This window comes from Lepidothrix coronata, unplaced genomic scaffold (assembly GCF_001604755.1).
Source record: "Lepidothrix coronata isolate B3197 unplaced genomic scaffold, Lepidothrix_coronata-1.0 Scaffold160, whole genome shotgun sequence".
Lineage (NCBI taxonomy): Eukaryota > Metazoa > Chordata > Aves > Passeriformes > Pipridae > Lepidothrix > Lepidothrix coronata.
Genome location: NW_016690340.1, coordinates 2,211,204 through 2,230,479, shown reverse-complemented (window position 1 = coordinate 2,230,479; position 19,276 = coordinate 2,211,204). Strand labels below are relative to the sequence as shown.

General features: G+C 48.9%; 1 protein-coding gene across 7 annotated transcripts in view; it reads left to right on the top strand.

Annotated features, from left to right (window-relative positions):
* Positions 1-543: 543 nt before the first annotated feature.
* EHMT1 (euchromatic histone lysine methyltransferase 1) overlaps positions 544-19,276 on the top strand; it is a 126,305-nt gene continuing 107,572 nt past the window's right edge. The window contains exon 1 of one of the 7 annotated variants that reach the window (XM_017829211.1): positions 544-671. Coding sequence is in view for 5 of the 7 variants with exons in the window: in XM_017829215.1 (XP_017684704.1) it covers positions 18,429-18,521 (93 nt within the window). In the remaining 2 variants the exon portion in view is untranslated. Of the gene's footprint in view, positions 672-17,831; positions 17,915-18,128; positions 18,522-19,276 lie in introns of those variants that run through there. The other 6 variants (XM_017829209.1, XM_017829215.1, XM_017829213.1 and 3 more) reach the window with 6 other exon arrangements.

Below are 19,276 nucleotides of genomic sequence, written 5' to 3'. Positions count from 1 at the left end.
GCACACACACAGACCATAGTACAGGTGTGCACACACACAGACCAGTTCAGGTGTGCACACACAGACCATAGTACAGGTGTGCACACACAGACCATAGTTCAGGTGTGCACACACAGACCATAGTACAGGTGTGCACACACACAGACCAGTTCAGGTGTGCACACACAGACCATAGTACAGGTGTGCACACACAGACCATAGTACAGGTGTGCACTCGTGTACAAAGGCTGGATGCCCTGTGACCGTGGCCAGGTGCAGTGACAAGGTGTGTCACCTCCACCTGCTCGGGGTGACAGGTTGGTGCTGCCTTTCCCAGCTCTCTCTCTGCAGTGCTGTGTTCAGAGGGTTGTGCTGTGGCAGGGAATGTCTGCTCTTTGTGGCACCAGCAGTTCTCTGCAAATGCTGCAAGGCAGCTTGAATTTATTTCTCAGGCAGCATTCCCCTCATCCTTGGTGGGAGGTTCATCCAAGGCTTCCCTTGTGCTTTCTGTTCTGTCAGAATTGGCCTGATCCTGCTCCCTTTCCTTTGTGCTTTTGAAGGGGATCAGGTGTTGATTTTGTGATAGAGGAATCAGCCCTCGGGTGCTTCTGTGACTCCACGGTCCAGGTTTGCTTTCATGGCTGGAGCTGGGGCAGGAGCTGGCTCGTAACTCATCAACTCCTCATGCACAGGTCAGTCTTATCACTCCTGACACACACCTTTTATTTTGGGAAGCATCTCCCAGGAGTCCTGGCTGGCTCTGCCCTGTGTGCAGAGCATTAAGAACCACTGCTCTTAGAATCAGACATAATATCCACAGATGTTGCTGTGGATTATGGGGAGGGAACAGTGACTCATTTGGAGTTTAATTCCTCCCCTCCCCCATGAACTCATATATCTGAGGCCAGATCTGCCTTTGCTTCTACCCCTGTGAGGCCAGAGGGGAGGAAGTTGGTATCAAACAGCCTGGAATGTGAGGACTGGAGGAGAAGCTCTTTGCTTCCCCTGTGCTGGTGTGGGAGAGCAAGGACCAACATCCCACATCCGTGGTGTCCTGCCATGTGCAAGAGGGAATTATTTCACTTGGCCAGGGGAGGTGCAGAGGTGTGTTTTTGGGAGGAGATACTTGCTCGCAGCAAAGAGCTGGGAGGGAGTGGGCAGGCTGGAAAAGCGCTGCCTGTGTGTCTGCAGGGAGTGCCCACCCCACCTGCAGGCAACCCTGTTGGCAGTCACTGAACTCCAGACAAAAACTCCCAGTCTAGAACAGCTTCTTGCCAGATTTTGGTGTTGATGGGTGAGGGAGAATCTCTCTGAGCACCAAGTTCTTCCTAAGTCCTGAACTGTGAAGTTCAGTGGTTGTTCTCTTCTGGTTACCTGCCCCAGGTGATCTCTGCGTTTGGCGAAGGGTTGTGCTGCAGTCCTGAGGTGCAGTAACCATGATGCTGCCAAAAAGTCTGGTTTTGCTGTTGGTTTTCTTTAGCAGGGGTCCTATATCCAGTCCAGTTTGGGACTTTTGCCTCTTTTAGGCCTGCTGTGCTAAAGTTTAAACTTTAAGGAATTGAGTTTTAAGGAACTGAGCCTCACTCAGCCAGTTTTATGATCATGCATGTTCAATAGATTTGATGCTGCTCCTCCAGTTTGCATCAATTTGGTGAAGAAAATCAGCTGCCCTTGTGTTTGTGTGCTTCCCAAAATGCTTGTTTGGTGTGAGTTTGAAAAAGGAGGGTTCAAGCCACGCTGTTTTTCCTGGGGCTTGAGGTAACCCCAGGGAGGCTGGTGCAGGAAGAGTTACCTGTGTGGCTTTGAATGAAGTGGTTCTCTTCAGAGGCCACGCTGCATTTTTCATCTCTTCCCCCTCCTCTCTGTTCGGATCTGTAGCATCTTTTTTCCTGGAGGTGCAGCTTTGATCTTTGCAGCGACGAGCTGGCGTGTGAGCCACAGACAGGACACATTTCCCAGCTGCTCAGCACCCTGGGTGAGGCTGGATCTGGGATGGACTGGGCTCCCAGCAGCCCCCCAGGCTGGGGTGAGGACTCTGGGGCTGAGCAGTTCTTTGCCCTGGCTTTGATCCCAGCTCTCATCCCTCCACCAGCCAGTGCTGGGGGGCTCGGCCAGAGCTCTTTGCCTGCTCAGTGAACTCCCCACTCCATTAAGGGGCAACATTCAGCCACATCCAAGCATTTCCCTGTCCCTGCCTGGAGGGAGGTTGCTGTCACAGGCTGGTGAGTGCAGGAGGGATCACAGGAGAAGCCAGGAGCTGCTGGGCAGTGCCTTGGAGCAGCAGCACAGAGGGCACTGCTGCAGTTCCCACGTTGTGCTTGGCAGGTGTCTCACAACCCAGCGCTGCTTTCAGCAGCCTGTCCCCCCTCAGTCACTCTTGTGAGTGAGGAGAGGGCTTTGCTTTCCTGTGGCTTTTTAATTCAGGTCCTGTCTCGGTCTGTGTCCTGCAGAACAGCTCCTTCCCTCGGGATTGGGAGCACAGCGAGGTGTGTCCATCTCACTGGACACAGACAACATACCTGTGTTTCACTTGTGTTAAATTTCTCCTGGGGTAACAGATTAATACATTTTAACTCTGTACAAAGAAAGAAAGTTTTTTTTCCCCTTTCTGATACTTAACATCTCATAAGGAGACTTTATATCTTTCCCCATGGGGGTTACTTTGTTAACATGGTTCTACTCTACACCGCCCTGGCCCGGACAAAGTTTTACCTTGTGTCAAATGGCTGCTAAATTTACCTTTTTCATGGATTCTCTCATGCTATGGGCTAGTAAAGGCCCTTCTGGATCTCATCCTGTTCTTCCATGTAGAGAAACTTTAAATAATAACAGAATGTTGTGAAGCTTTAAAGCCTTAGGAGTGCCCTTCAGTTGTGTTAAGCTGATGTGACTGAGCCAATGTGACTAAAGAGAACATCTGAAGAACGTTTTGTCAGTCAAGGCAAAATCAAAGGCCTGCTTTATACTTAAAAAAACCCCCTTCCAATATAATTATGCTGGCTGAAGATGATGATTTTTCTTTTTTCTTTGCTGAAATAGTAATAAAAGCCCTTGCTGTGGATATAGCTTTATTAGTTTAGAGGTGATTTTAGACCAAGGTAGCTTATTTTTTGCTTCCCAAAGCAGAGCCTTGGTCCACGTTTGTGAAGTTTTGCCGACTTAGTTCTCTGCCCATGAATGCAAAGCAGTTGCTCTCCCCTCCACCAGCGCTGTGTCAGCACAAACCCTGGTAGAGATGCAATTACCAGCAAAAACCCCAACAACAAGAAGCAAAACAAACAGCTCTTCCGTGGAGGGAACCCACTGGAGCTGTGCTGGGAGGTGGAGCTGGATCCCTCACCTGGGAGCAGCTGGGCCAGGGGATGGAGGCACGAGCATCCCTGAGAGACAGCGAGGTACCAGCACCCTGGGGTATCCCACTTCCAAATGTGTGTGATATTGGAATGATGAGGGACTGATCTGAAATGCCAGCCCATGGCCTTGCCCTTTATCATCTTGCCAGGCACTTTGTTATCTGTCTCTTCCCCTCTCTGCCCCAGAAGTGGGTGACAGGAGGTTGTATTCCTCTTACTTTTCCCTGGCAGAGTGCTGGTACCTGTGCTTTGTGTCCCGGAAAAGGAGGAGGTGAGAGGGGGTTATATTTTGTGCAGGACTGTGAGAGGTTCAAGGGCTCTGTTTGGATGCTTCCAGACACGTTTTTCTGAAGATTTCCCTCTTCCTGACTGCCCTGGAAGCCAAAGGTCACCACTGAAAGGCTCACCCAGCTGTGTGTGGATCAGGTGGATCAGGGATGTGTCCTGTGAGTCCTTCCTCCGTTGATGTAGGGGCAAGAACATCCAGTTGGTGATGGCTGGTGACTGGTTGAAGTGGTAAAGTAAATCCAGCAGGGAATGGGAGCGTTTGCTGTCTCAGTGTGGCTGCCAGGCTCTGGGAAGTGCAGAAACCCAGACTGAACTGTGTTGTAAAAGTGCTCGGTGTGGCATCGCTGCCTCTAAAAAAGAAAGGCTTTCCTGCTTTTCATTTAAACTTTCTAGCATAGGCAAAGTATCAAGGACATCCAGCATATCCTCTTTGGAAGCAGGAAGTGTTCTTCCAAGAGGATTCCCATTTCCTTCTTGCCCAGCCTGATCCCCACCATTGTCTGGCTGTCTCTGCTTCCGTCCCTGCTCCTTGTGCCCGAGTTTGCATTGAGGATAATTCAGCTCCACTGTTCAAACCTGACACACCCTGCGGGCACATCCTGAGCCAGGTGAGCCCACCTGGTGTGGGGCTGAGCTGTGTGTGTGCAGCAGGGGCTGGCTTCGGGGTGGAGGTGGGTTGTTAAATATTAAATGCATCCTTTGCAGCGTCTCCTTCTCGAGGGAGAGCTCTCGGAGGCCGTGTCAGTTCAGGACAGGGAGGCGGGTGAGTGGTAGAGCAGAAAATTCAGGTCCACTTGTGTTTGCCTACGGATCATCATCCTGCAGAGCCAGCACACGGACAGGCAGGAAACATGCAGGTGGTGCAGCTGGGGAGGAAGTAAACAGGGAGCAAGATAACCAGGCTGCCATGGATAAACTCAGAGTAGAGCCAGGTGAGTGACTGAGCCCGTTTGTTGCAGGGAAATGTAAAATTGTGCGAACGGGGATGAAAATAATGATGGTGATTATGTGCCCCTGGGTCAGCTGGGCCAGTACCTGCCCCAGGAGGGGCTTGTGGGCTTGTACAGCCTTCACAGCCCCAGCAGAGAGCGGGGGGCTGAGGGGAGTGGAGGTCAGTGGTGCTCAAAGGTGACACAACAGGCTCATTCCCTGTAGTGTGGGGCAAAGGGTGAGATCCAATCCAGGAGCCTTGGGATGCTGCAGGAAAACGTGCCTCCTCCTGCTGCTCTCCTGGCTAAAAAGGACAGGAATGTGGTGCTTATTGCTGCTGAGAAAGGAGGGCAGCCAGGATGAATCCGATGGCCTGAGCCATCCCTGGAGCTGAAGGGAGCGTGGAATGAGGGCACGGGCACCTCCATGGAGAGGGAATTACAGCCCAGGTGTCCAAACTGCAACAGCCTGTGCTTGGGCCTTGGTTATGTTAGAACTCGTTCAGAGTACTCCTTCAGATTTTTAGTTCATTTTAGAGCTCAAGTGCAGATGTGCACAGAAGGATTTGAGCCTGTTGACTTGCAAAAGGGAGCCCTGGTCCCCCCAGGACTCTTGGCCATGATCTGCTGGTGTGTTTGAGTACAGCCCTGAGTGCAGTGAAATACATCTTTTCCCTCCTTCTTTTCATTTTTTAAGCAGGAGCTCCTGGCTTCTTGAGAATCTGAACTGCCTTCTTCCTTTCCAGTCACACATTTCTGGTCCTTGCAGTTTCAGAGGAAGTTTTAATAGGTAATTTCTCTCACAGGCTCAAAGCCAGAAGGCAAATTACCCCAATGTTTTATCCAACTTCAGTGGGAATTGGGGATGTTTCATGTTGCTGACCCAGAGCATTCAGAAGCTCTGCTTCACTCAAAAACCATAATATTGTTTCAAGAAGTGGGAAATTAAACATGCACATGGTGGAAGACTTAGAAAGGATTAATGGGTTTCAAAATTACATGCTTCATCCAGCTGTTGATTTGGGAATTGAAAGTATGCCTGTTGCAGGATTGGGAGGGAGTTATTGAAACGTTCCTTGGTGTCTAGTGAATGCAAATGTCCCAAATCTGTGATTCCAAAGCCAAGCCCAACCTCCAGACTGACTCCAGGTTTGATGCTGGATTAGCTCAGCCCAGGTGGGAGCAGCTGTATATTTTTTAGTGTTTTTTTTCCCCCCTGTAGTTTAATTTGGCCTCTCCTGATGATCTTGGTTCCTGGGTGTCACCCAAGGCATGTTTTTGGGCTGCCCTTGACTCGAGTTCATTCCTTGTGTGTGAGTTTTGCTTCAGGCACGTGGAAGGGACTCATGGAAGGTGCTGGAGGCTCCAGTGGCTCCATTTGCCCTGTGAATCAAAGATTTGGGGTGGCTGGAGGGGCAGCACCTCCAGCCTGGAGGTCACTGGGACCTGCACTAAGCAGGAAATGGGTCTTTAAGTCACTTGAATTTTATGGGATCTGAAAAAACAACTTCTTTTTTTGGTGCATTTCTAACGTCCAGGGGGGTTGGCAGCAAATTTACACCCTGTCAAGTGTGGGTTTGTCATTGCAAGGAAGAGAATATTTGTATTTGGGAGGTGAAAGCATTAACAATGGGCTGTGAGCTGGTTTGTGTGATTCCATGCAGGACCCTGTTGGCCTGCCGGTTTGCACATAAACCTCCCGATTATGAGGGTGTAAAGCAGGAGTCTAAATATTTTATTAATTGAAGAGCATTATTAATATTTGATAGATTAAATCAACAGCCAGGAGGCTCTGCAGAAAGTGCCACTGCTGAACTGGTAACCTACACGTTGGGTGCTTTTAATTGCAAAGTTGTTTGTAATAGCTTTTATCAGCTCCGTGTTTTAAATGTTAAGGATCCTTGAATCCCACACATTAGAAATCCTTTTGTTCCTTGGATTAGGAAGGGTGCTTTTTACTCTTACTAGGATGGTTTCAAATTGGTGCTTTAACGCCTTCTTACTACACAAAGGTGATTGTTTGTGAGGTGTCCTGTAGGGCCTGGAGGCGAAGTCTGGAATGTTTAATGGTTTTTTGCCACACTTTGAGGAGAAACAATGACTGTTCCTTTAAAGATGGGATGAGATGGAATATTTACTCTTGCTCTAGTGGCAGATCCTGTAGCTTTTGTGTGTGTGGAGAGGTGAGGTGAAGAGCCTTGCTGTCTTTTAATCAACATCAACCCTGCACCGGGGAGATGCCGCCAGTGAGCAAACAAACTGCTCTGAGCACGTTTGCTGAAGGTTCCTCTGCCTTGAGTTTGGGAATATACGGGGTGAGAAGCGAGTGCAGCCTCGGGTGTGCAGCGTTGGGAAAGGCCAGCGAGGGGGGATCATATTCTGTCTTTTATTTCCACGCTGTTTTCCAGCCTCTGCAAGTTGTATTTCTCATGGTTTTTTTTTTTAAGATTCAGACCAGGTTTCTGTCACAGCGTACTCCGTGCCTAACCCTCACTTTTTCTGGGTTTTCTTTGTGAGTTTTATAGTCTCCTTCCCAACAGAACATCCCCTTCATGCTGCTGATCTGTTTATATTCTTGTGTTTTGGGGAGTTTAGCACTTTTTCTCATGCAGCTCAAGCTTGATAACAGCGCACTGGTCTTAATCATTTATGGCTTTTATTAAAACCTCATTGCCTTTAATGTCTCCTCAAACCTCCAGACTGCTCTCACGGCAGCTGCTTTACAGACATCATTTATCTCCTGCCCCTGTGTGACAGCAGGCCCAGATTTTACCTCCTGCTGCAGGTGCTGGTGCTTTTTGCAGTGAGAGGGTGCATGTTGTGTAGATGCTGAATGGCCTGGAGTTGTGGCTCGAGGCTGTGCCAGCAGTGACACAGGACACAGGTCCTCCCCATCCCACAGGACACACAGATCCTCCCCATCCCACAGGACACACAGATCCTCCCCATCCCACAGGACACACAGATCCTCCCCATCCCACAGGACACACAGATCCTCCCTATCCCAAAGGACACACGGATCCTCCCCATCCCACAGGACACTCAGATCCTCCCCATCCCAAAGGACACACGGATCCTCCCCATCCCACAGGACACTCAGATCCTCCCCATCTCACAGGACACAGAGGTTCTCCCCATCCCACAGGACACACGGATCCTCCCCATCCCAAAGGACACACGGATCCTCCTCATCCCACAGGACACTCAGATCCTCCCCATCCCACAGGACACACAGATCCTCCCTATCCCACAGGACACACAGATCCTCCCCATCCCAAAGGACACACAGATCCTCCCCATCCCTGTCCCCACCCAACGTGTGGGTTGAAATACCGACCCAGTGTGATCCCGGCTGTGGGGGAGGGAGGGAGATGATGAGGAATGAGCATGATTTGCCAGGTTTGAGGCCTGACTAGTGCTGGGAAGTTTTACCAGCCAACTTGCCTTTCTCCACCGGGCCTTTGTTTCCAGCCATGCTCCCGATGAAAGGGAGGAACAGGAACGGCAGCTCCTCCATTGGCTGTGGGAAACCACCTCCCACAGCCCTGTGGATGAGCTCCAGTTTTTGGGCTGCCTTGGAGCTGGGAGCACTGGGCTGGCACTCCTGGGGTGCCAAAACCTCCTGCAATGGAGAGGCAGCAGGAGAAACACTGGGAAGGAGGATTTCCATTGTCTGCTTGAGCCTCAGCACAGCGGTGTGAGCGCCCGTGCCTCTGCTCAGCAAACCCTGAGGAAAGGGATTGGATATTCCCAGGGATCTCCCAGGAGCAGGGAGTTTTGATACTGTCCCCCTCATTGTGTTTGTGACCTCGAAGCTGCTGTGGCTCAAGTAGAATTTGCAGACGTGGCCAAAGAGCTGATGGAGGAGGCCCCGTGTCTGTCTGTATTTATACACTGGATGCCCAGGGATACTCGAAATTCTTCTCTAAATAAATGACCAAAAGTCCACAAGTGGAAGTTGGTGTGGAGCTGCCAAGAGTAACTCCTGATTGCAACAGTGTCTGCTTTAAAAGAGAGATGTAAATGGTTGCTGCGTGTGTCCCTGATGAGTCAGAGCCCTCCCTGCCCGGGATGGTGATGCTGATGCAGTTGCTGATCTCTGCCAAAGCAAGCAGTCCACACAAGGAGATCAGACAACAGGCCTTTTCTCCCCCGCTGGGTGCTCATTAACATTTCTCTTGCTGATGTGTATTATTAATTAAACTAATTTTTATTGCCCTGTAAGTGTGGATGGTGCTTATCAAGCACAGAACATAACCTGCTTGTGTCCCGGGGTTTCTGGAGTGTGTGTTGAGCCATGTGCAAAATGAGAGCCTTGGAAAAAGTGACCAGGAGTGTTGAAAGGTAAATCTCTGGGTTTTCTTTTCTTTTTTCCCTCTTGCTGGAGCAGCTGCCTGGTTTTACATCTGGTGTGAGCAGAGGGCTGAGGAAATGCCCTCTGTGCAGAATTAGTGCAGACAGATAATGAGACTTCAGTGCAAGGAGAGTTTGCAGCGTTGACCCTCCATAAGACAGAAGATTACACAGTGTGGAGTATTATATTAAAAAGAGTTTTGGGACCTGATCAACCCCACAGAAATCAAGGAGCTGCAGGGAGAGCAGGCTCCCTGCAGTGTACCCAGGCCGTTGGGCAGTCAGCAGCTTAAACAAAAGAACTTAAAGCAGTGTCCAGGCAAGGCTGGTTGATGTTTTGCTGCCTGTGATGCTTTTACCCTCTGTAAAAGAGAGGTAATATTTTTACAAAGTTCTAAGGCCTGACTTGATATTAGAAGCCTTTAGCTGGAAGTGTTGAAGAAGTGCCAAATGTCAGTTTTTAAGTGTACAGATTATCCTCCCTGAGGAAGAGATGGTGAGTTACATAATGTTCACTGTTTTATGTGCTCTGGTTTCTGCTTTCATTCTTTGAGACCATGGCTAGGCCTGATGAAGAGAATAGAAAACTTCTTCTAGAAGCACTTTGTGACATTTGAACTATTTGTGATCAAAGCCAGTGTGACTCTGAATGTCCAACACCTCTCCTTTGGGCTTGTGATAGCAGCATCAGACTTCACCTTGAAAATGGGATCTGTGATCTTTCATACATTCTTATTCCTCTCTTAAATTAGGCTAATGCATCCTGTTCCAGCCGAGGCAATTACTAACAAACCTGTGCAATTATGGCATCCACTGTACAGACATTCTGTGCTCCTTGCTAGGAAAAACCCACTTTTAATAAACAAATCCACTTTGACAACCTGTCAAGGACTTTTCTAAAGCAAGATTGAAAGTGTCACCTAAGTGTCCTTTCTTTTTTGTTTTGTTTTGTTTTCTTCAACGTGGTTTTGCAAGAGCACAGCAGTTGCAGCTGGAGGTTCAGGCCTGGTTTCACAGGGCAGGGGAGTGGAGGAAAGCAGGGAGAGGATTAAAAGGGCTGCATCACCCCACCAGCATCCCCTGCCATGGGCTGTGTCCCAGTGCAGGATCCTCCTGGCCACAGCCTGGCTGTGGCTGCATCTGACCTTGCAGAAACCCTGGGGAAAACTCTGCTCTTTTGGTTGATTCGGCTTTTTTATTATTTTAATTTTTTTTTTCGAATGAGAAAAAGATGTTAATGTTTAGGCATGAATTCTCAATGCTTTCTTTTATTCCATGCGTGACAAACCCATGTGGTTGCAGCCTCTTGCTCAGCCTGGGTGGGATCCACTCCAGTGTGGGCTGCAATCAGAAACTCAAGGCAGATCTTAAATCCAACTTAACCCTCCCTCTCCAGCAGATCCACTTGTTTGGCTCTGGGCACAAGAGTGGGAAGGAGTGTGTTATATTGAGTACTAGAAGTTAAATTGCATGAAAGAAAAATCAACCAGGGTTACTTTTTCACTGCATTATCAGAGCTGTGTGAGGGTTTGGCCAATGTAGGCCAGGAGTTGTGTTAGCTGGAAATATCCCTGTGTGTCGTCACCCAGGGAGGAAAGGCAGGAGGAAAGAAAGGGTTTCCTGCCTCTGTCAGACCTGTTCCTTGGATTTTCAGCTAGTGTGTCTCAACAGATTGTGTTTCCATTGTTGTCTGGGGACTGATACACACAGGCCACCTCTGCAAGTGAATTCCCAAGGATATGAGTAATCACAGAATCCCAGAATTGCTAAGGTTGGAAGGGACCACAGTGGATCATCTGGTCCATTTCTTTCTCCAGGAATCCTTGAATCAGAATTTTTGTTGATCTCCACGTGAATTCAGGGGCTGCTTTCCCAAGTGTAGTCGCAGAGCTAATCTCCCCACAGCCACTGCCCCTGTCTGGGGGCTGGGTCTGCTGCCCTGAGCTCCCCAGCTGTGCTGTGGCTCTGAGCACATCTGTCTCTCCCCACAGGAGGAGGCTGTATCACATCCCTGCCTTCTGGGCTGGGCAGCAGCTGGGAGGAGCAGTTAACACCTCTATCTTTTCTGCTAGATCCTCTGAGTTGCTGATGTGACAGACAGGGATGTAGTGCCCAAAAATCAGATTAAAAATGAGATCTTCTGAGCTCTCCTGCCCTGGCAGCCCCCCAGGAGTGTGCTGTGGGATCTGCCTGTGGCTTGGGGTTATTTGTAGGAACACAACTGGATGGGGGAATGAGCAGACCCAAATGGGGTGGAACAGAAGCACGGCTGTGGTGCTGAGTGCTCTGCTCTGGAATTACCTAACACAGCCAGACAGGTGGGTTTTGCTCTTGCAAACATTAACACGTCCCAGTAGTAATTACTGATATTCCAGAGCATTCAGCATTCCAGGGAGAGCTGTTTGCCAGTGACACAGTGGCTCAGATGTTGGGAACAGGGCTGCACATCCCAGCCTGGATGTGTGGGTGGGTGTGAGCCATGCCTCCATCTAGGAATGTGCCTTGTGGGTGTCTGGTATGGGTTGAGTGTGGGTGCAGTTCTGCTGGCAAAATAAGCCCTCCTGAGTGAAAAGAGCTGCTTCCATGGCATAAAGACCCCTTTGGATGGGCTGCTGCAGAGCTGGGCTCTTCCCAGCCCTCCTCAGCAGGGCAGGGAAGCCAGGGAGCAGGAGATGGAGGATGTTTTACCATCAGCTTTTCATCCGTGAGCCCTTGGGGCTGTAGAAATAACCATTGACAGGGTGATGGTGGCAGTTGCTTTGCATGTTGAAAGCAATGGCTATTAATTAAGATTGTGTTTGTGTAATGATGATTTCCAGACTGAAGCTCTCTGTGTGAGGACACCGGGCACAGCCGTGTTGGTATCAGCACATTGAGGCTGCTGCTCATCACACAGGTGTGGTGACCAAAGTCCCTTTGGTTGGAGAGCATTTCTGTTGGCCTAACTTTGAATAGTCTCAGCAAAGCTATCATGTATAAAGGTGTCTTTATCAAGGATGGCTGTAAAGATGCAAAAATTGTGGCTGGACCAGTCTTCATGCCCTTGGGTTAGTTTACTTTTTCACATTATACAATTTCAGTGTTTGTCATTCCATGTAATTTTAGTTTTTAGATTTCTCTGTGTTTTTTTGATTTGGTGAATCAAATGGGGAACAAGCTATTTTGGAATGGAATAGCTGGACTGTAGATGCCAGCTGAGGTGAGGCTGGACCATTTCCCACTGGGAACGGGACATTGTTGGGCTAAGTAGAGGAAGGCTCAGGGCATGGTGGGGGTAATGATTGTCCCAGAGCTGTGAGCAGGCACAGAGGAGACATCTGAGCATTGATAGTGGGCTGGTTTGGAAGGTCACAGTCACAGTCACGTGCTGTCAGGATCGAGTTGCAGCAAAAGCCTTCAGTTTTCCTGAGGTCTGGAGTCTCCCCGTGCATTCCGGCAGGGCTGAGCACGCAGGGCTTGGCCATCTGTTCCCAGAGCCTCTCGGTGCTGGAATCCTCAGCAGCTCATGTGACTTCTCCACCTTTGAATTTTAATCCAGAGGGTGGATAAATACTGCTCATCCCCTTCACTGCTTGGTCTGTAACCTGTGCAGGTGGTTCCAAGGAGGTGAGGCCAGCTCTGAGTCAGGCTTTGAGCCTTACCTTACCTCTCCTTGTTAGCCAGCTGCTCATTTTCATAAGCCACCCTGAGAATTTTTGTCTTCATCAGCTTCACTAAATCATTTGCTTAAGCTTTGAAAAAAAAAAACCCCAAACTATTTTTTTTTTTGCTTTCATACTTCAAATCAGACACCCCCAGGTCTTCCCCTCCAATACTGCTGCTTAATTTGTCTGGGTGGTTTGTAATCCTGTGCCAGGAAGGTGTAAATGTCTGTGTAGCAAATGTGACTCCTGCAAGGGGCTCACTTTTCTCTCAGAGCCTTCTGGGAGTTGTTGGCAGAGTTAACCCAAGGTTAAAGCCACTGGTGGAGGTGACAGAAAGACCAGGTGCAGTGGGGCAGTTTTCGTTACATGAAAAAGGATCCCTTAAACAATGTTCCTTTATCTTGAGAGACAAATCAGAGTTATCAGATCCTTGTGACCAGTGCAGGGCAAAACAAACCCATGTGTGTGTGGGTATGAGATCTTCTGAGCTCTTCCAAAGCCCTCCAGGGTGGGGACTGTGCTGCAGCAACCACAGACCTCCATGGGTTGGTTTTGGCAGTGGGTTATGCTCACTGATGTTTGCTGTCTGCCCCCTCCCCAGCTCCAGTGGGTGACAGTTCCACTGAGGGCACTGCCCACACATCTTTGGTGCTGTGTCTCCATGGTGAAGGTGCCAGAAGGGACAAAGGCAAGTCCCTGAATCAGTCTGCTTTGAGGATTATTTTCTAAGTCCATGTTCCTTGCAACCACAAGAGCCACTTTGATAACCCCTGCAAGGTGCAGTGGGATCCCATTGAGAGACTGATTGTGTCTACCCAGCCCAGTGAAAGTTCTGGAATTTTACCTAAATTGGATTTGTCCAGTGAGAGGAACTCTGACCACGTCTCCTGCTGCAAAGGCAACCTGCTGGCCATGCAAGCAGGGATTTGCTGTGCCCTTACAGAAAGGTCTGTCCCTAATTCCTGCCTCCCTGCACTCAATGTCAGCTGTGTGCTGGGCATGAAATAATGGATCATGGAGAAGAGCAGTGCCCTGCTCAGTCATGGGGCTCCTGATAAGAAGCAGACCTGGAGCTGCTGTAATTTCTTACTGAGATGATCTACTTGCTGAATTATCATTCTGCCCACCAGAAGGATTGGAGATGGCAGCTTCCCCGCGCTCTCAGGGAGGTCTCTTGGTCCTATTTTGCATTCTTGCTGTCTCCTTGATCACATCCTCGGTGGGGCCTTGGAGTCCTTTTGTTCTCTGCTCTAGTTTCGAGCATTTTTGTTGCTCTAGCAACACTTTCAGCCCCAAAGCAGCGGGATCCTGGTGCTAACACAATGCTGCATTTGAAAGAAGGAAGCAGAGCACGACAGGTGATCTCCAGCTTTTGTATGAAATGGCTGTGCCTCGAGATGGGAGGATGAATGGCAGGTTGTGATATCTTGTTGTCTTGCAGCTGGCATTGTTTTTATCCTAAAAGGTGAGAAACAGTCGTGTGTTGCTGCCACGTTTGTGGTTTGTAGGGTTGCTGGGTTGTTTTCCCTTCGTGGAGTGTGACAGCACAGGTTGCAGTGGGGCTGTGCATCCAGGGAAAGCAAGGCCATGGCAGGCAGCATGGGAGGAAATAAATAACATTTTCTGTGCTCAGCAACTCCAGCAGCTTTGCAGGCTCCTCCTTAGAGCAGTGCTACCACTGCACTGCCCTTACACGTGCACTAACCTGCTGTCCATCTGCTCCTTGGAAGGGGAAGGAGAAGGATCTGTATTTTATAGCAGAAAATTGCAGGTATTGTCTGAGAAAAATTCTGGTAGGCTGCAAAACTGAGGAGCCCAGTGCTGCTCTGCAGTGTGGTTTGTGGGATCCTGTCAGCTGCTCTGGCATTTTGTGGCTTTTCTATAAATGGTGAGAGAGATACAGGAAGATGCATTTACACTTCTGTTCTTTCTCCTGAGTGCTCTTCCATGCTTTGCCACGGTGGTGCAGATCAGACTGACAGTGTAAAAGCCACCTGTATGTGCTCTGTGGGTAAGAAGAGAAGAAATCCTGTTCAGATTTTGGGCACAACTTCCCACAGTTTCCTGCTGTCAAAGACCTGAATGCACCATGTGTAGCTGGAGGTGAAAACCTCAGGAGGCTCCACCTCAAGAAGCCTGACCCAGCTGGCAAGTAAAATTAAAGTAATCCATTATCTGCTGCCTTTCCCCCAACCTTCCCTTCCAATCTCCCAGACCTCTGAAAGGTGTTGAAGGCTGAGGACACTTAGAATGTGTTCTGAGTTTTGTGGCAAATGGAGCATGAAGAGGGAGTACCAGCTGTGGGATTGATCCTGCTTCCGGTGGGTCACCCTTTGTTATTTAGATATTAGGCTCCAAATCTTGTTTTTTTCAAGTCATTGTGGTTGGAGATGCTCAGTCTAAGCAGAGTTATTTAAGCACTGCTGTTCTTTTAGGCTGTTTTCATGACTTGTGCAAGAACCTATGGATAAACAGTGAAGGTCCCAGAGCTTCCAGTGTCTGCAGTGCTAGGTAGAAGGTTGCCATTGGCATTGCAATGATAGATTGATAGATAGATAGATAGATAGATAGATAGATAGATAGATAGATAGATAGATAGATAGAAGATAGATAAATATAGATAGAAGATAGATAAATATAGATAGAAGATAGATAAAGAGAGAGAGAGAGAGAGAGAGAGAAGGTTGCCATTGCACTGGGCTTGCATTCCAGTGATCTCCTGCAAATTATATAGGCTGGTTTTAGCTCTTTTCATATAAATGAGTCTGTAAAGGGAGTCTGCACTGGGAGCATAAAATGCCTCCATGAGTTTTGGCAAGGCTGATTTTCTCCTCTGTTGCACTGTTGGCACCAGAGGGTTTAAGGCATCCCCTCTGGGTCGCACTGAAATGCACAGGAGGAGTTTTTGTGTCATGTTCAGGCCATGAAAAAGCAAAGAAATGCAATTGCTAAGATGGAATGATAACTGTACACCCAGGGTACAGAGGGCACAGCAGGGGGATTAGGAAGGTGCCATGGATTCATTGTTATGGTGATGTTAAACCCACTTTTGTTGGTGTTTGTTTGAGGCTCCTGGTGAGCAGTGAGGTGGGTCCAGGGAGCCAACTGGGAATGGTGAGTGTTTTGGGAAGTCTGCCCTGCTCTGCTTCTTCCCTACAAGTCATTCTTTGAGGGAGAAGGGTTTTCCTTCCTCCTCTCTCTCTCACCATCTCCATCCAGCTGCAACTCAACGCTGCTCCTGTCAGGTGAGGAGCTTGGGGGTGGATTTCAGCACATCACAGAATATCTGCTGCCCTGTAAATTAGTGACAGCCACCACACCGTTCTGCAGGAATCCCTCTGACCTGGCTGCTCTTCCAGCCAGTTTGAAGGCTGGGTGGGTTTCTTAAATGATGATATTTTAAAATTTGAGAACAGCTTTGATTTATTGACCTGGTGCCTCTCTGAGTCGAGCTGTCTGGGCTGGCATCTGCAGATAAGAGGCTGTCGAGTAATTGCTTATTATTGACTGATTGCCAGCTTGGGCTGTTTGCTTGCAGGAGAATCAATAGCAGTCAATCTTCAAAGTCTAAACTCTCAGGGAGTATGAGTGGTTTCCAGATGGGGAATGACAGGTCAGGGTAACTCCCTATCTGATATCCCACCTTCCCGCGTGGGCTCAGTGCTGCGATGGAGGAGGAAGTGCAGGACATGATCTTCCTGTGTCTAGGCTGTTTCACATCTGCCTGCTTGGAAGGCTGGGGTTTTTCTTTGGAAGGATTTTCAGGGTCAGATGCCACGCTGGAGAAGCTGGAGCAGCCTGAGCAGCACCTGAGATCCGTGGGAGGGAGGGCAGGATGAGTGCAGTCATCAGTCATCAGGTCCCCGAAGGATGGAGCAGGGAGGGGTGGCTGAGCAGCCCCTGCTCTGACACATCCAAACCAACCAGTTTGGATGCTTTCTAAATAAAACAAAGCATCTATTTTAATGCATGGTAACAGAGTTTTCCTTTCTGTGGGTGCTTCTGTTTAGGTGACAACAGAGCAAAATATCCAGTGTCACCATAGGTTTAATCGTTCCTTACGGAGACTGTCGCCATGGTGAGCGTTCATTGTCAAACGCAGCCATAGCCCTTCTTTAACACTATCCTGACATCCTGCCTGTTGGTGGATTCATGTGAGGGGCTTTAAAACATAAAAGGGCCCTCATGGCATCCAAGACACTCAAGACTTTTCAAAAAATAAACAAATGTTTGGGTGGTTGTGGTGGCTGGGGTGAAGCTAGGCGCTGGATCTGGGAAGCAATCTCACACCTTGGGCTGCAGCCCCCTCCGGATTTTCCCCAGGATCAGGGGTTGCAGTCTGGTCTCTACATGTCCTAGACTCAAGCTGGGTTTAAAACTTGAAATAAGAGCCTTTGGGGGGAGGGGGAGGCTTGGATCTCTTTCAGCTCCAAAGAGCAATTAAGCAACAGGACATAAAATAGATAAATGGGAAGGGGAAGGGCAGAACCCTGGAATATGAGAAGATGAAAATGGAAGAAACTGTTTCTACAGTGTATTTGTCCTTGATTCTGGAGCTTTATTTTTATCAGGGAAGCTGAGGTGCATCATTTGGGATGAGGGAGAAATACCTCAAATAGAGCAGTTTAATCTACAGTGGTCTAGAGAATGGACAAGATTACTTGAACAGCCTTGTTTAGATACTGGATTTGTTGTCTACCAGCAAATCCTCATTTGCATGGGTCCTTAATCTGTGGAGTTAAATGTGTCTCAGGATCTGTTATCAACTGTGATGCTGAGTTGAGAACTCGATTTTTAAAGCTGTTCCTTTTTATTCAAATGTTCCCCCTTCCCCTCCCCCTCTCCCCACACCCCAAATTATCCTCCTGATTTTCTCTTGAAAAGCAAAGACGAGCCAACAAGTGATGCAGAAGGAAAATCTGCCCGTGAGAAGAAGCTATTTTTGACTTCAGACTCGGTGGGTGAACTGTCCACCAGCTCGTAGAGAAAAGCCAAGGTCAGACATTTCAAACGTGTGTGTCGCAGGGAAACCACCACCCCCCCTCCTTCCTGAAAAGGGCACATGAACGTGGAATCCGTTGGAGGTGGAGGGTTGGGCAGAGACCCTTTGTGGAACGCTGGGAAGGGGCTTTGCCCTTGGTTTGGGGGGCTCTTAGCTTTGCCCGTAGCCCTGAAATGGCATTTCCTCATGTCTGCAGCAGCCCTCACTCATGAAATGGATGCAACTGCTGAAAAAGCTCCCTCATGAGCATGCTCACTGGAAGATTAATCCTTTAGAGGGAGTTGGAGAGTTAAGCTACTGTAATTTCTCTGCAGTTGGCTGCAGTAAACAACTGCTCTAAAGACACGAGGAAAAAAATTGACGGAGGTACATGGCATTAATGTACATATCTTTTTGTGTTTCTACTTTCAGGTTGAGGGCTTTGAGAAAGGTTGTTTTTGGTTTTGTTTTTTTTTTTTTTAACTCGAAGAGCCGGGGAAGAGGGATCTGTGTAATGATTTTATGGGTGACCTTCACGTTGTGGTTTCTTTTTTTTCCTCCAGGCCAAAGTAATCCTATTTCCGTGCAAGGCCATGGTGAGGCTCGGGCTGGCTTTGAGGAGCTGGGGTAGAGCACCAGGGTGGTTTGGTGTTGAGTTAAATGATTGTAGGAGGTGAGGCCTTGCTGCTCGTTGAGCTGTGTTGGCAGAAGGCAGCTGGAAACCCCTCGTCCTGTTTAGTTGTGATCAGAACCCAGTGGGACTCGGTCTGTCATGCTTCTGTTGGAAGGGAAACGTGTGATGGGATTAGCTTTGCCTACAGAATAATAGTGTTTGTTTTTTTTAAAGTATCATTTTGCTCCCCCTCCTCCCCATGCCTGAGGAGCTGCAATCCTGTGTCAGATGGGGGAAGAAAAACAAGCGTTGGGCTATTTTGGCTTTGCTTTGAAGGATGATCACTTGTCCTGTGTTGAGGAGGGATGCCCTGCCAGCCAGGTAAGTGTTGCAGGCACAGGGATTGTGCCCAGGTGAAACCAAACTCCTTCCTTCCCAACCCCTGCTCTGTGGGGGCATCCTGGAGGAAGGGAAACCTCTGATAGTTCCTGATGATTGAAGAGTGTTTTATCTACTTGCTCCACGAGGATTTGCCACCCCTGATGCTTTATATCAGCTCCCTCCAAACCCAGCACAAGCCATGGAGGGCCAGCCTGGGGGCTCCCGGCATGTCAAGCAGAAATGTCCAGGTGACTTGATTTTTGTCAGGCTGCTTGAGCTGGGAGAGGCTCCCTGACCAGGGTTTGTGTCTCTACCTGCTAAAAACACCTAGTTAATCCTTGGGGACGGTGAGGAAGTGGAGGTGATCTGTCAGCTAAACTTGCCTGGCTTGGGGGGGAGCGGGGAAGGGCGTTGGGTTGTTCTGTACCTGAGTGGGATGAGTCGCTGTCCTTGGGGCTCAGGGTTGGGATCAGCCCTCAGCAATCCCCCAGGACTCTGTGGGTGGAAGGAGGGCACACCCTTCCTCCTTCCAGGAGGGAATAATCACGGATGCACCTCTGTGCCGCTGCAAATCCCTGTGTTGCCTGGCTCTGAGAGTAGTTCCTGGTGTGAAATTTGTGTCCAATGGCGTTTGTCGGGAAGTGGCTTCATGTTTCCTTGGAGTGCTGTGAAGAAGGGAATAATAATTCAATAATTTAACAAATGTCAGTGACTCCCACCAGGTTTGTCCTGAGGTACCTGTCAGCTTCCAGGTG